The 17,613-nt window shown below is 40.5% G+C and overlaps 1 protein-coding gene and 1 long non-coding RNA gene across 4 annotated transcripts in view; one reads left to right on the forward strand and one right to left on the reverse strand.

The window, feature by feature from the left end:
• The window catches only part of WNT7B (Wnt family member 7B), a 102,397-nt gene extending 97,640 nt beyond the window's left edge, over positions 1-4,757 (forward strand). For both annotated transcript variants that reach the window (XM_064421149.1, XM_064421148.1), the window contains one exon: positions 1,384-4,757. In XM_064421149.1, the coding sequence (XP_064277219.1) occupies positions 1,384-1,863 (480 nt within the window). In that variant the 3' untranslated portion in view covers positions 1,864-4,757. The remainder of the gene's footprint in view (positions 1-1,383) is intronic.
• Positions 4,758-7,634: 2,877 nt separating this feature from the next.
• On the reverse strand, positions 7,635-17,118 carry LOC135301023 (uncharacterized). 2 transcript variants are annotated; one of them, XR_010362781.1, is made up of 4 exons: positions 17,022-17,118; positions 14,725-14,844; positions 9,511-9,588; positions 7,635-7,750 (listed from the first exon to the last, which is right to left on the reverse strand). It is a non-coding gene; the product is annotated as an uncharacterized LOC135301023 (long non-coding RNA). The 2 variants fall into 2 exon arrangements; XR_010362782.1 differs by lacking the exon at positions 7,635-7,750 and adding an exon at positions 8,363-8,441.
• Positions 17,119-17,613: the final 495 nt, after the last annotated feature.

The raw sequence follows: 17,613 nt of genomic DNA on the forward strand, positions 1-17,613 counted from the left end.
GTGAAACTCAAACAACTCAGGAGGGTGCCCTCTATTTGCAGGGATAACCAGATCTGTACAGCTTTTATTTTAAGGCCAGTTTCTGAAGCAGTAAGCACTTTTTACTCCCTCCTACTTCATTATGCCATTGTACTCAGATTTCGGCCCTTTTATCCTTTGCCCATTTCAGTCATGTTCTGGGATCTGCAGTGAAACCACTACAGGAGATGGTCTGCAGCATCAGTAATGCTTTCAGACAAGCTCTCTAGCTCATATTTCTTTGTTAGCATCCTGTTGCGAAGGGGAAAGATCAGCTCGCTTTGTTCTTAGGCCTTGATTTTCATAAGCTAATGATGGCTGTGGGTGTAATTATGGTCAGGCTTAAGTGGTAAGGCAAGGGCAGAAAAACAGAGAGGCGCTTCCGTGGGGCTGCCTTCCCCCTGCTGCACATCGCCTGCCTGCCCCGGCACAACCTGGCCCTGGGAAGGAGGGATGTGCCTGGCAGGAATGGCAGGATGACAGGGGAGCATGAGCCTGAGCACCCACCCGATTGTGTCCCTTCTGACTCTGAATTAAACCCCTCTGGCTGAACCTCCTCTACAACAGCCATGCATTTCTCTTCGGCTCACTGTTGAGCAGGACCCTCCAGTGGATTTTTTTCCCTGTTATCATTGCCCTGGTGGAAAAAAAAAATGTGTTTATGGCTGATTATTTGCTGAATAGTTGGACTAAATGATGCAATGAGTCCTTTTTTTAAAGGGGATGGGACATTCTGTGGGTGGAATATGCAATAAGTTTACCACTGGTGGTATTGGTATAGGTACATAGGAGAAATCTTTAATTATGCAGTGAATATAGGATCGTAAAATGGTTTGGGTTGAGGTGACCTTAGAGATCATCTGGTTCCAGCTCCCTGCATGGAGGCTGATTCAGCCACACAGTATATACTGTTCTTCTTAAGCATTATTTGGTCATTACATAAAGCAATTAAGTATTTTGAATCTTATGCCACTTAACCCCCAAACCCATTCTTGTTTTCTGTTTTCAAAATGAAAATGATTTGAAAAATTTGAAGTCCCCTGTGGCTCTAAAGAAATGTCTCCTAAAATGTAATAAATATTCTCCAATATTTGGAAAAAGAATGGAAGTGACAAAACACTGTATTTCCAACCAGGTGCCACTTAAAACAAAAGGTTATGAGCATTCTGCTGGGAGGTGAGAAGATTTAGAAGCATTATAAGGCATTATAAAGCATATATAAGCATTATAAAGCATATTTATAAGCATTTGAAAAATTTCAACCAGCAGTAATGAGTATTCATATGAACTAAAAAGACTGAGGTTTAGGCAGGCTTGCAACATTGTTTTCCTGCAGTAACAGTATGCAAATATCTGTACACATAGGTTCTCGAAGAGAGAATGAAATTGGAGTGCAAGTGTCATGGAGTTTCAGGTTCCTGTACAACTAAGACCTGCTGGACCACGCTTCCTAAATTCAGAGAGATTGGATATATTTTGAAAGAGAAATACAATGCCGCAGTGCAGGTGGAGGTGGTAAGAGCCAGCAGACTGAGGCAGCCAACCTTCCTGAAGATCAAGCAGATTAAGAGCTACCAGAAACCCATGGAGACGGATTTAGTGTACATTGAAAAGTCACCCAACTACTGTGAGGAAGATGCTTCCACAGGGAGCGTCGGCACCCAGGGACGACTCTGCAACCGCACCTCTCCCAACGCGGACGGGTGCGACATGATGTGCTGCGGAAGAGGCTACAACACGCACCAGTACACCAAGGTGTGGCAATGCAACTGCAAATTCCACTGGTGCTGCTTTGTGAAGTGCAACACGTGCAGCGAGCGGACAGAGGTGTTCACCTGCAAATAGCGGCAGCGCGCCGAGCGAACCGCCGCGGGCGAGGAAAGCGGAGTACAACAAACAACGACAGCATCGTTTTGCACATCTGATCCCTCTTGGGGGAAAGAACCCCAGCCAACACCACGACAACCACTCCCTGCCCACAACTACCTATACTTCTAAGGATGGTGCATTTTGGCTGGCTGGCTGTTGTAACTGCTTTGGAAACAAGGGCAACAGGATTAAGGTGATGTTCACAACCACATGAAATTTTCTCACTGTCTTTCTCTCTCCTTTTTTTTTTTTTTGAAACTACAATCTGGGTGTTGTAGAGTTCTCTTAGTGTTTTAAATTATACATATCAGAGAAGCTGATTGCATTGCAGCTCCCATGACGTTTAAAAGAAAAAGACATTTTCTCCTATTTTACAGCAACAAAACTGTCTGGCCCTGTGCAAACAAAGACTTTTTTAAGGAAATGAAATCTTCACTGACTAGAACACAGCATTCTCTCTGCAAAAACCAAAATTTTTAAGAAAGCAGATAGAGAGAAAACAACAGGTAGGGAGCAAAATCTGTGGCAGAAATACTCCACTATCAGTTTGGAAATAAACCCCAACAAGTATTCACAAAATTACATCAGCTGCCAGTGACACTGGAACTCTTTGAACGAACATTAAAAATAATTATTTATGGTTTTAATAATATCAAAAAATTCTAAGCACTAACGGGTAGCTATGTCTTAATTCTGTACTAAATGTAAACTTATTGGAACTCTGACTTTATTATGACTTTTGTATTTGGTTCTGCCTAAGTTCTTCAATGCTACTGATCTGTTGTCACTCCACAATTAGAGAGTTCAATTACTGTAGGCCTTAAGCAATTGCCAGAACTGAGGGAAAACATCACATGAAACTTTGGTTACCAATGTTTGATATCGACTTTTACCATTTGCCTCCTGAATTAAGAATGACTTTTTCAGACTCAGGCCTGAGGTGTGGAGCACCTGCTCACGGCTCCTCATAGGGAGTTTTAGGATACAAAGATGTGCTTCAACAAGTATCAAAGGTTTTGCTTTGACAATGAATGCACTGGCAGGGTCTTCCAGGCATTGTATTTTCCCTTTAATGGTTGAAAGTTAATATTTTCAAGACTTCTAAGAAACTTATGCTCAGTATGCACTCAGAAGAGGATAAAAGTCTGGCAGCTGAGCTCCAGGTTGCTGCAACCTCTGAGCTGTCATGGCTTCACGAGCATAAGAAAGCCAAAATTTGGGTTAGTCTGTGTCATCATTATTTTAAGGTTGGCAATAATGTACCTCCTGGTAAGCACATGAATGTTAAAAGAAAGAAGCTCACTTCTTAATAGCACTCAATCCTAATTCCCACACCTTTTCCCTATGAGAGATTTTAAAAACAGCCTCAGATATTTTACTGCTGTAAAATCTAGTGTTTTAACCCCAAGAGCCCAGATATGCCCACTTAGAACACAGCCCATTTAACCATGTAATTGTTTGCTTGTCCCAAGGGTCCCTGCCTGATTTTCTGAAAACTTGGATTAAAAATTTCCTTACATTTGCATATCTGCATTTTTAGCTTTTGTTTAATTTTGTTCCTTATATTGAGGGGCTGCAGAACCATGAGCCCTCCCCACCTAACATGGAAGCACTTGTCCATCCACATGGTGCTCTTGGGGCAAGGGGCTGGTGGACCTGGAGCTTCACCAGCCCCCGTGCTGGATATGTGAATGAGCCAGAATTACCTCTGTAATTTGTAGACCTGTGTTATCAAAGGTAACTAATGATTTGGGGACTTTTATTTGAACAACACTTGTGAGGACCTGTCTTTCTGACCCCAAGCACTTACCCTCTGAAAATCAGACCCCTTGGATGACTCCCTCACAGAGTAATGTAAAATTGATTTTGTTTTTTTTTTTTTTTTTAATGTTGCTGTTGATTTCTAAATACCAGCCTTGGCATGAATGAGTGCAACTTCACAGAAGTCAACAGGGGCCCCCAAAATACTAGATTCACTCCATGTAATTTAAAGTCCCTTGGATTAATGGGTATTGTTGTTGAATAATAGTGATGATACTGTACTTTCACTACATTCTTGACAGGAAGCAAATAAAGCTCCCAAACACAGTAATGCACAGTCTTATGGTACTAGATACTGTAAATTTATTAGAATAGTATTTGTTAAGTACAATTGAGGAATCCAATTAAGTTATATTATTGTATATCGTTTAAATGTCTATAGAGTATTTTAAATTATTGCGAACTACACTGCGTTAGAAAAAAAGAAAAAAAAGGAAAAAAGGTTATATATTATAACACCAACCACTCCAAAAAGTGGACCAAAGTGACACTTTCTCTCTTCCACACCCCTATTTGAAATAGCTCTGTCTGCTACTGTAAGACCACTGTAACAGTCCCATGACTGGGTGAGCAGTCTAGAATGTAATGTTTCAGAGCATCCTACAGAAGCTTTGCTCATGTGGAGGTGCAGCATTCCAAACGGTGCTGTATGGCACAAGGCAGGGGCTGGCAGTGGGAATGCTTGGACTTCGAAATATGTCCCATGGAAAAGCAGTTCTGGTCAGAAAATACCATTCCCACTAATATACTGAAACACTCCCCAAAGTGACGACTTTTAACGAAGGTGTCTGTGACTAGAAGTGGGTTACACACAACTTTTATTTTAAAAAATGTAGTTTGATGTCAAAGACCTGTGACAGTAGAGGTTGGAACATGACCAGCAACATGTGGTTTAACCATTCCTTAGCCATGACAGAACTCAAAATACTTTATGTTATTAAAGAACTTAAGAGCAAAGATCAATTTGTTTACTATGTTAATGTTTTATGGCAAGCAGAAAACAAAAGATGAAATGTGTTTCCATTAAAACTTAATTTTTTCCCCTTCCAGTTCCTTTTCCTTTTATTTGTTCTTTGTTAAGGAAAAAAAAAAAGCAAAAGGGTCTGATGAAAAGACCATTTGTGTACAGGCTTCTCCACATGAGAAATGATAGCTGAATTCCAAGTCCTAAGGAGTTTTTGTATTTCAGGAAAAATGGTAATGAACATGACTATGTGTGGAATCAGTCTTGAGCCATCTACCTACACCAGTGCTACAGAGAAACCAGCACCAACATTGCTGCTACCAGAGACTTTATCTGGCTACAATAAAAAATCAGGTTTTTTGGTGGAAGAAAATAAATGCTTTGTGATAGAAATTTGACATCTAACTCAAAAATGGCACTTGACCATGAACCTCACATAATAGATTAGCAAACATAGAGGAATAAGAGCTGTGGAGGAGAGGGTTGAAGGTCCTGACTTGGGAACTTGTACACGCTCCAGCTTATTCAAGCCAGCTATGGACACACCTGAAAACCTTACCTGAATCTGAACCTGAAGGATTTTACAGCATTTACCTTGGCTAGAGTAGTTACAACCTCTTTGATATTGAGAATACTGTCTTCCTACACAAAATCTAAAGAAACTGTACAGCTTTTGCTGTATTTACCCCTCAGGGAAGGTATCCAGATACAGATAGTGCTATAGTGAAATTCTACATGAACTGAGTCCAAAATAACTTCATTAAAATGAACTAAGTTGGCCTGGGTTTTACAGTAGCATAAGTATGCACAGTATTTTACCCACAGATGCCAAAGAAAACACTGCACCTTCTTTCTAATTACATCATGGGAAACTTGTTAATAGAGCTGCAGGAAGTTTTTATAGCACATGGTAACATTACATTTGTTTCTACGATGACATCTGGAAACTAGATGAAACTCATCAAAAGCTTTGGAAATCTTTTAACAAATCTAAAGCATGTTGTAAGCAGGTCACTTAAAGTTTTAAACGTATTTCCTTGGGTCCCTTTGTTAGTTGAAGACTAAAACCCCAAAGTGATAGTGGAGCTGACAAATCAAGACCTTCCCTTATAGCAGCTTTCCCGTGCAAATAACTCAGTGTGGCTTTCATTACTGAAAGCAAAATTGGCATTCAGCAGAAAATGCTTTCTATAAAGCTAATTTGCATTCATAGCAATTTTCATAACTGGACAGAATGACTGCACGTTTCCTTTCCAGCCCTTCAGAGCTTTTGTTGCAATGACAGTTCCCACAGCGAAGGCGATGGAGTAAATGGTACAGCAAAGACCCAGCATTCTTCTCTCCGAGTGATGGCCACAACAAGATGTGGGATATACACAACAAAAACTGTGCCTGAGAAAAAAAAACCCAAACCATCAAAGTTGGAAAGGCAGGGGAAGTTGTAAGCAATTTCAGTTTGTGTTACTGATATTGTAAGAAACCTCCTGTGTGCTAAACAAACCGCATTGCAGGCTGCACTTCACCCACAAACTCATTTCCCCTCAAATCCAAAGTCCCTGTCTGCATGTCTACACATTCAGACTTCAACAAGCCTACCAAAAGATTGGCAAGTATTTCCTTTCTCGTGTTTTGTCTGCTATTAGGAAATGGTAGGGGATCATTTTCTGGTAGGGAACATATATTCGTAAATTTAAAATTTGCATCTCATTTTTAAATGAAGATTTAGGGCTTTCCCGCCCTGTGCAATCCTGCAGAGCAGATATGTTTGCTTTAAAGGATTTGTTCAGTGAAGAATGGCAGTTCACATAATACATGGTAATTGTTTGCAATGTGTTCCATAGAGCACAAAGACAGAGGGAATAGTACTACTGTAAACTCAAAATCTTCCATTGTGCTCTTTTTACTAAAAGCAATATATTAATTATTAGCTGTTTGGAGACCCCTGTGTGAGTCTGTTTTGATCATCCTTTTCAGAACTTAGTGCTATGAAAGACCAAAAATTGAAATATTAAAGTTTGTTTTGTTTCCAGGTCCTCCTATTCTTGATGCAAACAGATCCTCAGATCAATAAAAAACCAGCTTAATGAGACTTAAACTTGCATAGGTCATAAAAATTATTAAGATATTTGTTTCATAGGCATCCCAAACAACTGGCAACCACACCAGACATTGGAAATGTTTGCATCTAAAGCCAGCTGTATGATTAGCCTCTGCCTTCATTTGCCCAGCAATTTAGGGAAAACCCTGCATTTTAGATCCCATACAACTAAAAGGAATTCCCAAGAAGATTACAAGATTTTGATCTTATTGTTTAATTCCTGTGGCTGAGAATGAAAAGGAGCATTCCCTCAATCTTTGGGTAAAGGGAAACCCAAAGGCATTTTGAAGGCTATTCACACCACTCAACTTAAAAGACTAAAGGACAGGCTGAGGGAAGTGACGGCCTCTCTGGAGTCCCTCTACAATGGGGAGAGCAATCTTGCTCCAGGGGGGCCTTAGTTCAGCTCTGACAGACCTTCTCCCTCTCATCTGGAGAAAAACTCCAGGAAGACAATGCTGGATAATTTAACTGCTGAAATTAAACACCAATAATTGTATCACGGGAATGAATTTCTATTTTCCTTCTACCATTTGCCTTAGTTGCTCTTGGGCACCAATTCCATTTTCCCTAGGTTTTCTGAAGTGCAAGCTTTTTTATTTTATATGTTGTGGAGTGGATACTCCATCAGTGAAATTTGCTTTGCTTTTGCTTTTTACTGCCACTCTCTCCTCTCTTCCAACCAATCTTCAGCTCCTGATTTAATGCATGGACTGTCTCCCCACAGAAATTATTTCAAAGAGAATTGTAAAAGCCAGACTAGTATCCAGTGATTGATTGAAGCAATTTCCTACAAAGCATCTTACTTATGATTTTGAATTCTTCTGAACAAATCAGCTGTCCAGAGAACTCTTATTCGAGGGGTGAATATTTAATAGTGTCATGATACTGGTTGTTCCTAGAAGTCCTCTCCTGGTTCTTTCACCAGAGTGGATCCAGGTTGCACTAAAAGGCTGTCACAGCAACATCATCCCAATTATCTGCAACAATAATTGCCATTGCACCTACCTGAGTTCAGCTTCCAGGTTAAGCTTGTTCAAAGGGCAGTGAAATTTAACAATCATGTATTTTCAGTAGTGCTGGACATAACACAGGATTTTCCACAGTGGTAAACATTATCTCAGCATTTTGCTGAGGTAGGTATTACATTCTTTTAAGACATAAATATACACATAACCGGAGGTTTAGGCTGGATATCAGGGAAAGGTTCTTCCCCCAGAGGGTGCGGGGCACTGCCCAGGCTCCCCAGGGAATGGTCACAGCCCCAAGGCTGCCAGAGCTCCGGGAGCGTTTGGACAACGCTCTCAGGGATGCACAGGGTGGGACTGTCGGGGTGTCTGTGCAGGGCCAGGGGCTGGGCTGGATGATCCTTGTGGGTTTGCTCTAGCTCAGGATATTCTATGATTCTATGATACTTGAAGGAATTAGCATACCCAGAGAGGGGGAGAAAAGCTAATCCTCGAATTGCATTTTGTATCCCAAATAAAAAGCCTAAAATGCCTGTACATTATCCATGTATTTCCATGCACATGTGCAGATATATGTAAATACATAAAAATGCATATGTGTGTGCATAGCTGAAAAATACTCACTGCAGATATTCAGAACAATTTCTATGAGCTGCTTCCTCAATTTTCCCTTTTCAAGGGGAGTGGATTTTGTGGCCTGCTACTGAAATATTGGGATACAAATTTTCTATATTATCTTCCATATATCTGCATCATCAGCACCCACTAACTTCTGATAAGACTTCATTCTTTTATTTGTAGGTGTTTTTTTTTTAATTATTAGTAAGTCTTGATGAAAGCAGAAGGGGAATTGGATCTAGATGATGTTTACAAGCTTTTTCTAATGAAAACCGTTCTGTGATTCTATGCTTGGGCACTTGCTAAAAGGGGATGTGTGTGAAACCACTCTCCCTCCACCTAGCCAGGAGCAGAAGGCAGCCTAATTCCATTCTAAATCCCTTGCCAAAGGCCCCAGCAGAGGCCAAGAGCAAGGGCTGAGTTCAGAGGCCCTGGTTTTCAGTGCTGTTACTGGCCCCACCTGCCGTGGCTCCTGCAGCGCACAGGAGCGACAGTTGTGATGAATATACATTTATTGGCAAGCACCTCACAACCCTTCCTCCTTATCTCTCCCCTTAAAAGATAAGCTACTTAATATTTGGCCCTGGCTGATATCAACAAATGTGTCATGATATGCACTTGATCTGCACCCGTGTTAACCTTTTGAGCAGATGCAGGCACTTTCAGTCAGAAAACCATCACTGGTATGCTCTGTTAGCACATTTACAGTAATGAGTCAGATAAATGCTTTCTGTTTTTAAAAGGCCAGAAGCAATGCAGCAGGACAGGTTTGTCCACCCACTGCATTTTGTTCCAGCAATTCTGGCACTGAGCTGCATCTGGGATGAAATAGTCTTAGGAAGCCAGCATGCCAAGCTTGAAGAGTAGGGTAAAGTAAATATATAATGGCGTGGGAAAAAGTCTTTTGTTTGTTACTATTAGGTGATATAGAATATCTGTTGTTCAGGACAAGGAACCACAGAGTTGTTGGATTGTGTTCAACAGTGCCCAGTCGTCTTTTTTTTTTTAGTGCCTAAGTTGCTTTACTCTCTTTGCATGTGTACACATGCAGAGGGACTTGGGAAAGATTTACTCAGTCAATGCATTAATAAACTTTACTTTTCATGAAAGAAACAAAAGAAGAAGGTGTTAGGGATAATCCAAGCAAGAAGTACCTGGAGATGGGTCACAGCAGCACGGTAAGAAAATACGTGCTTTGGAAATTTCAGCTGACTACCTAATCCAAACCACTCCTGGAGGAAGGAGAAGGAATGAGGAAGTCAGTTTGTGGTTACCAGCTTCTCTGGCTGTGATATCCAGAACATAATTATTACAGGGCTACAGTTCAGCCAGCTTTTGACAAATGAACCACCAAGAGTTTTCTCTGCATGTTTTCTATTCAAGTGTGTTTAGTCATAAATACTTGGTTCTAATGGCATTTTCTTAGTCAAACAGAGCCACTCCTAAGCATTAATGTTCCTGGTATAAGCCTCTGGTTTTTTTATTCAAGTTGAAGGTCTTTTTACAGAAGTTGAATATCCTGGACATTTCCAGCCACACTAATTTTGGCTAATTACACTCCTAGCACTCTACAGCTCCAAACCCTTGGCAACAATTCATACAGTCTCTGCTGAAATCTTTCCATGAAATGGAAATAATCCCTGAGATACTCAATAGAGTTATAAAGTTAATTTTAGAAAACAAAAAAAAAAAAAGTAGCAAAAGGACAATCAGGCCAGAACATCAAATTTCTTTGTTCCCAGGCATCTAATTCAGCTTCTCCAGTCTTCAGGATCATAAACCAGAAACTCCTGGGTTTGTAATACTCCCATTAACTTATCCAGAGGCATCCCCATTTTAGAGGTATCTGTAAATATCCACTTTCAGTCCCAAAGACCTGGAAGAAGAAGCAATGAGCCTTTAACAATCCTTGCCAATGCCACTTTATGTTTTGGCTGTTGTTGCAAACTTAAAATGAAAAGGTAGGTGTGGAAAATGTTAATTTTTAATCAGTGCTTATTTTGCAAAACATATTACTTTTTAAAGTGAGAGCTAGAACTCTTTTTGATTATTTTCAATTTTTCAAGCAGATAATAAGAGGTCAATACACCCCTTTTGGGATGTTTTCCTGAAGTGGAAGTTAAGATTTAGTGAATTGAATGCCTCTACTAGTATTTGAACCATTTTTGTAGTTTTTGATTCTGCATTGGAAAGTCATGTATACTTCAAACACATTTAGTGAAAGTACCAGCACTGTCAATTTTTGTTTTAGGTAATTCCTGAAACATTCTCCCCATCCCTAACTATCCATTAGCAAAGAGAATAAACAGAAATAATTTTTTTCAAAACCCAGCTAAATGAATGCCTTCCCAAGGACCTGCATTTGCTTTCCTCTAAAAACAGTGCCCTCAGTTTTCTGTTTAAAGCCTTTTGCATTCAAGAGCTGCCTCTTTTCCCTAGGTGGGTTCACTTGAGCTTCTTTTTCCACTCCAGTTTTTTAGCTGGCTACATGCCCTCCCAGCCTGATACCTGTTCAAATGTCTCTACTCAAGCTGAGACAGATCCAAATGCACTTGCAGAGGGTGTTGGCCACCATCCTGAAAGCTTTCTGCTGGCACTTCAAAGCAGTGAAGTGTTTGCCTGCTCCCATCATCTCCAGCTGAAAGAGGAGGGAGCTGAGCTTCCCCTTCCCCTGTGGAGGACTGCAAGGTAAGGCACATCAGCTTAAGGAGCAATAAATCAAATCAGCTCAAGCTCCTGACCTGAAACCTGCCCAAGGTGATGGTTTGCACCAAATACAGCTCTGACTCTGCACTAAGCAAAGCCAGACTAGAGGATCTTGTATTTGCAGGGTTCCCAGACAAAGAAAGGAATTATGAATCTGACCCCACGTTCTTAGAAGGCTAATTTATTATTTTTGATCTATATTATATTAAAGAATGCTATGCTAAAACTATACTAAAGAATACAGAAAGGATACAGAAGAAGGCTAAAAGATACTGAAGAAAAACTTGTGACTCTCCCCAGAGCCTCGACACAGCTTGGCTGTTATTGACCAATAAGTAAAAACAATTCACATGAAACCAGTGAAACAATCTCCTGTTGGATAAACAATCTCCAAACCACATTCCAAAGCAGCAAAACACAGGAGGAGCAAATGAGATTATATTGTTTTCCTTTTTCTCTGAGGCTTCTCAGCTTCCCAGGAAAAAAGGGATTTTTCCAGAAAATATGGTGGTGACAGTAGGATGCTATGAACTAAACAAGGAAGTTTTCTAAGTCTGGTGTGCCTCTCAAACTTTGCAAAAAACTTATTTGGTGACAAAAGACAGATTAATCAAGACCAAAATAGAGCTATGATGCATCTCTCAAATTCTATGTAAAACCAGAAGACTAGGGAGTGAGGAGGTTTTTTAAGACAGGCTTCCTCAGTGTCCTAGTTTTTGCATTATTTTAATTATGTACTTTAATATATTTAATCCAGAAGCTGAAAAAAGGAGGAACAAGATACAGAAAGGTTTCACAAATATCAAACTGAAATTAGCTGGCTGGTCCAAACCAGATACTGTCTTAAATCAAGGGAAATATAAATTTTTGTGCTTCCTTGGAAAGAGAACCACTTTCAGGATTATTTTGTGTGTGTGTGTTTGTGATGGGGAAATCATTGTACTCCCAGTTAAGGAACATGTTACCTTTTTGAACATTTCTGTCCCAATGCAGTCAATAATCTTTATTTCCTCTTACTTTTGTAAAAACCTTGAGTGGTGACAGGATGGAGTTTCATATTTTAGTTACAAAAAAAGATAATCCTGTATTTTTTTCTTTCTAAGTTTTCTCAGATATATTCTGTTATTGTTATTCTTCCAAATTCAGACATGCAAATCAAACAAATTGGAGTATACCACCATCTTAATCTTAGAGAAATATATGAAGCCAAGAGGTGTTAAAAGTACTTTAAAAAGATATTAAGATATAGAGAAAAACACCCCAAAACACAGAACCCAAAACTTAAACGGCCAAAGTCTACCATTAAAACAAAGCCAGGCTATCATATTCTGTCATAGTTTTAAAATAAATACAACTGATTAAATAGGAGCTTACTGGCCTGACCTGAGATGCCATTTGTGAAATATTGCCCAATGCCTGGGGGTAGTTTCCCCTTTCCTTCATTCAGCAGACCCTAGTGAAATCCATTCCTGGGGTCAGGTGTAGCAGAGGACACATCAGAGAGATCAAATCGAACACGGGGACCAAGGAGCACACGGTGGGTGCAGCAAGGCACAGGCTTAGCAGGGTTTTCAAACCTCACCACAGCTATTTGTGGAGCACAGGGATACTCATACCAGCAACCATACCCCAGGCAATCTATGGCTGGAACCATTTTCAGTCATTTTCAGTATTTCCAAATGGAAGATGTTTGGCTTCTCTGCACTTCTTGGTGAATGACAACTTCTGCATCCTCTGGGGGAGAAGAGGGCAGAAGGCAAGACTTTGAGAGCTACAGAAGCACTGAAGGGAAACTTGCTGTAGTTGTTCCTGCATCTCATGGCACCAGCTCAGGAGAACACTTGGAGGCCAGTGATGGAGAGGTTATTTAAGACAGGGAGGGACAGGATGCAGTCAGTGCCCAAGGAGAACCCCCAAGTGACCCTGCAGCCCTGTCACAACAATATCAGCCCTTTACTGAATCCCACATTATTTAGCCTCATTATTTGGCTCATGTTTGTTTTCCTGGTGCTTTCCCAAAAGCCAAGCATCTTTCTTTTCCAGACCAGCAACCAAAGAGTGCAAAATAAACATGCTGCCTGCTGCTACACAGCTTCAGCACAGGCTGAGGAGTCACTCTGAGTGAGCGTGGATGGCGCAAACAAACAAGTCTTGCCCAGATGACAAAGCAAATATTCAATTCGTGTAATTTTGGCCGTGGCTTGTGTCAGGAAATCAAAGGCAGAGGGGACTCCATCTGCTCAGGGGAATGGGCTGGGATTTGTGCCCTTGGGAGCTGCCCTGCCACCTGCAAAGAGCCATAGTGTGGAACCAGGAGCCAGGGAGGTTTAATCTCAGCCTTCAGCACAGCTCGATGCTTTGCCTGCAGCTCACACCGAGGAGATTCAGTTTGCATGCTCAGGGCATGAATAAAGGTGAAATTTTCTGAACTATTTTAATGTAAATACAGGGGTATCCACAGCTAACCAGCATGGCAGTTCAACTGGGATGACTGCCAGGGAACAAATTTAATGCAGTGTGTTTCATTTACTCCTTAACAATGGGTAAATGGCACTCTTTTGCTGTTTCAGGGGAGTGCCCACTGCTGTCTACGTGTCTGCCCACAGGTGCTGTGCCCTGTGAACACTCACAGCCTGTTAACATAAATCTGCTCCCTCGTGTTTGCTTCCCTCTTCCAGCCTGGCTGCCAGAGCCCATCCCAGGTCCCAAGCCAAACAAGCACAAGCACTGCTCTCAGAGGGAGCAGCAGCAATTAGAGCTCGCCCAGGTAGGGGCACAGCTCCAGCCCTGCTGGCCCGTGGCCAGGGAGCTCTGCTTCCCCAGCCAGGCAGCAGGAGGGAGCAGGAATTCCCTTCGTGCTGATCATGACAGAGCTTTGTCCTTTCAGAGCTGTGCTCTGTGCTTGTGTTTCCAGCTGCCAGTGGATATTCACTGCTCCTTCTTAAAATTTGCCTTCTCTGCAAACACTCTTGCAACCCCATTAAATACCTGCAGCAGCCCCCTTTTCCCCCTTGATCACTACCTGTGACCAGCAAATAAACTGGTGTTGCAGTGAATTTATATGTTATTTGAACAAACACCAGCAGCTCCTTATTGGTTTTGTGAAAAAAAAGTGAAAATTCAAGGCCAAATCTGAAACAGAAAATATTTTGCTGTTACATAATAAAAGGTGGAAAAAAGAAAGCAATTTTAAAACACCAAACTAAGATGTTTTATCACTTTACAAGCTTAAAAATAAGCATGCACAGAAGCATTTTGCTGTATCTCAACCTAAATATTTTTTATCTTCTGGGACAAAACCTCCAGTACAGTAATGATGATGGGGAGCAAAACCATCTGCTAATTCCGTAAGTTTTTCTTTCCAGGATTTTTTTTCCATTATTGAAGGTATATATTATGAAAGGAAATATATTCAGCTCATGCAGTTTTTCCTTTGGACATAGGCATGGGAAAAAATAATAATCACATTGTTCAGTGCAGTGCTCACAAAACTTGCAGCTTTCTGTTTGCTCTTCTATCACTGTGAAACAACTAGAAGTGCATCCCATATATTAGCATACAAATAGTGTCTGTAATTCAGTGTAAACTGAATTGTTTATAAACACCAAACATTATTTATAGCGCTCACACACGTTACCATGGAAACAAAGTAATTGCTATACCATTAGGCCCCAATTTCTCTGTGCAGTGAGGGAGAATGGCAATTTATCTGCATCTGGGTGGTTTCACGTTGCTGCTTGTGGTCACAGAACTCCCCTCCGAAGCATCTTTTGGATGTGGAACTAGTTTTGATTAAAGAAGAAAGATTAGATCAATCTAAGAGACTTGAAACAGAAGTGCACATGTGAAAAGACTGCAATTATTGCACAGGAGTGATGTGAGCTATTCAGTGATGGGAATTCAAAGGCAAACTGAGGAATTTCAAGCCCAGTCAAAGGTCACTGTAGGCCAGAGTTTCCCATCTTGCCACTGCCTGTGGCCAGTGGCTGCTGCCATCTGTTTGCTGCTCGGCAGCCTCGATGGAGCAAAAGGTAAAAAATTAGCAAGAAGAGACATCCTTGTTTAGAATCCTTCTAGTAAGGTCAAGGGTTGAATGGACCAGAGAAATGTTTTTCCTCTTTAAAGAGAATGGAGTATGTGCAGAGTCAATATTTAAAGGCAAACAGAACTTTATCAGACAACTATAGGGGCAGAGTTTGTAAAGGACAGATCTGTCTGCATATAGAGACAGACATCAACTGGGATTTTTTGTTAATATGAGTAAAATATAAGGCATTAAGAGCACTGCTTTCCTTCTTGCACTTGAATTGGGGGCTATAATACAAAGAAACCTGCTTTGGACCTAACAATGTTGATGGCAAGATTATCACACCTTGGCAATAACAGCTTCCAACTCTTTTCTGCCCAACAAGAGCCCTTCAAGAGGGTTAAGAGAAAACAGGTGGCAATTCATCACAGCATCGTACCAGACTGCATCAAAGCATGGCTTGAACTGATCTTGTATGTTTTAACATAAGAAAATATAATAAAATTCTCAGCTGAACTGATCATTCCTTTCAACCAAGATTTATAAAGATGAGCAGATTTATAAAGATGAGGATCCTTGTACTTTTCATAAAAGGTTCACACTGAGGCTAATATTGCAATATCAGTGCAGGCCCAACTCCTAGAGATGGTAAGTCAGGATCACAAGGTTACTCCAAAAATACTGCATGTAGAAAGTCCCTTTACTCCATGAATTGAGCTTATTCCCAGGTTAGATGTCCTATGAAGTGTCCTGCATTTTGTGTCATCAAAATGTGCACCTACATTCAGAATGGGAGACTCCTTTGTGTCATCTGTGCTAATAACAGTAAAACCAGAACAGCTTCTTCATATCTGACAGAGATTTTTCTTTAAGGGGGAAAAAAAGTCTTTCTCACTCCTTGCAGATCTAAATGCTGCAAAGTACTTCAGGAGGCTTTAGGATAAAAAAAATGGCTGGAGTAAACACAGGGTATAATTATCATCATCTGTCTTCTCTGTGAATCCATACATTTAATATTCCATTTAAAACAGAAAAAAACCCCTCAACGGGATGTCTTCCAGTGAACCAATTTAGCTAATGAGAGTGAATATCAATGACTGCTGCTAATCAGAATGGTATTAGCATAAATTTTACTTAATGAGGACATATTTGCCTGGTGCCAGGAGCAAAATGCTGCTGAGATAGATTGTAAAATGAAATGGATGGGTAAGCCTCATCTGGAAAAAAACCCCAGCAGATGAAGTAAACAGAACTATATATGTGGTTCCTGCTAAACTAGATTTTTTTGCAACCCAGGACTTTAACCCCACTTGAGGCTTTTCAAACTTCTCCATTATAATAGAATGCTATCAAGACTTTAAATGTGATGAATTAAACACCCTGGGGAACAGCTTGACAAGAGATTCCATTGAACACTTTTAACCTCATGTGGGTAGGTAGATCACTGAGGGAACTTGCTTTTTTTCAGTTTAAAGCATGCAATACATGTATTCTGCTGCACAACAAAAGTGTATTTTCCCTTTGTGCATTGTGTAAGGCTCTTTTCTGAAAAATCCTTACTACTCCTCTCAGCTTCAAAAGCAGCAATGGTACATTGCCCTCTGTCTGCCTGTGAGTGATCTTGGGTGGAAAATTCCCTTCAGCCACTATTGTCTTGAAGGAGTTAAGTCCCAGCAGCATCCCGGAGCTGTTCAGCACACTGCATTTCTTCCTCTTTATACAGAATCCCTATTAGACAGTCTGAGGAGGCTCCATGAACAATATGAAAGATTTTTGTCTACAGTAACATAAAGGGGTTAGAGTTCAATACTCTCACAAAATATTTAATCTTATGAAATGCTATTTGTAGTGTCATTCTTGTATATGCCTGCTTTGAAATTCCTAACCTTAGATTCTTCTATGTAAAGGAATATAGGGCACAAGTGTTCTTACCTTTGATATGCTATAGGATCTAACAATATTTAACTGGTGAAGTCATTTTTGTTTCCAAACCTGTGTCTCAAATATGCTTGGGAACGTGGAAACTCACAATGCCCTTATTCATGACATCAAAATCAGTTCCATGGTAACACATTGTGATGACAAAATACACAGATTGCAAGGTCACAAGTCACACTTAAGAACAGGCAGGGGAGAAATTGTTAGTTTAATGAATAACATTAGCCAGTTCCAATAGGAATAAAAATAAAGAAAAAAATAAAGTGCCTAAAGTAAACACCCTTAAATGCACTTCAGAACCATTTCATCTTAAGTAGTTCTTCAAAGGCAGAAGGCTTTCACCTCTGCAGTAAAGAGAAGCCAATGTTAAGAAGAAAAGAGGTGCTGTACATTAATGATGACCCTATCAGTGCTTTTACATGCACAGAGAGAATCAGCAACTGCAGGGAAGAAATGCTGGAAGAAAAGGAGTCGTGTTAATTCCAGGCTAAATCCTTGAAAGCAACTAATGATTCTTATGCTCAGCAAGGTCTGGGGTTTTGCACACAGTGAGAAGCCACTTGTGAAATATTGGATGTCCTTGGTC

This window comes from Passer domesticus, chromosome 5 (assembly GCF_036417665.1).
Source record: "Passer domesticus isolate bPasDom1 chromosome 5, bPasDom1.hap1, whole genome shotgun sequence".
NCBI classification, from domain to species: Eukaryota; Metazoa; Chordata; class Aves; order Passeriformes; family Passeridae; genus Passer; species Passer domesticus.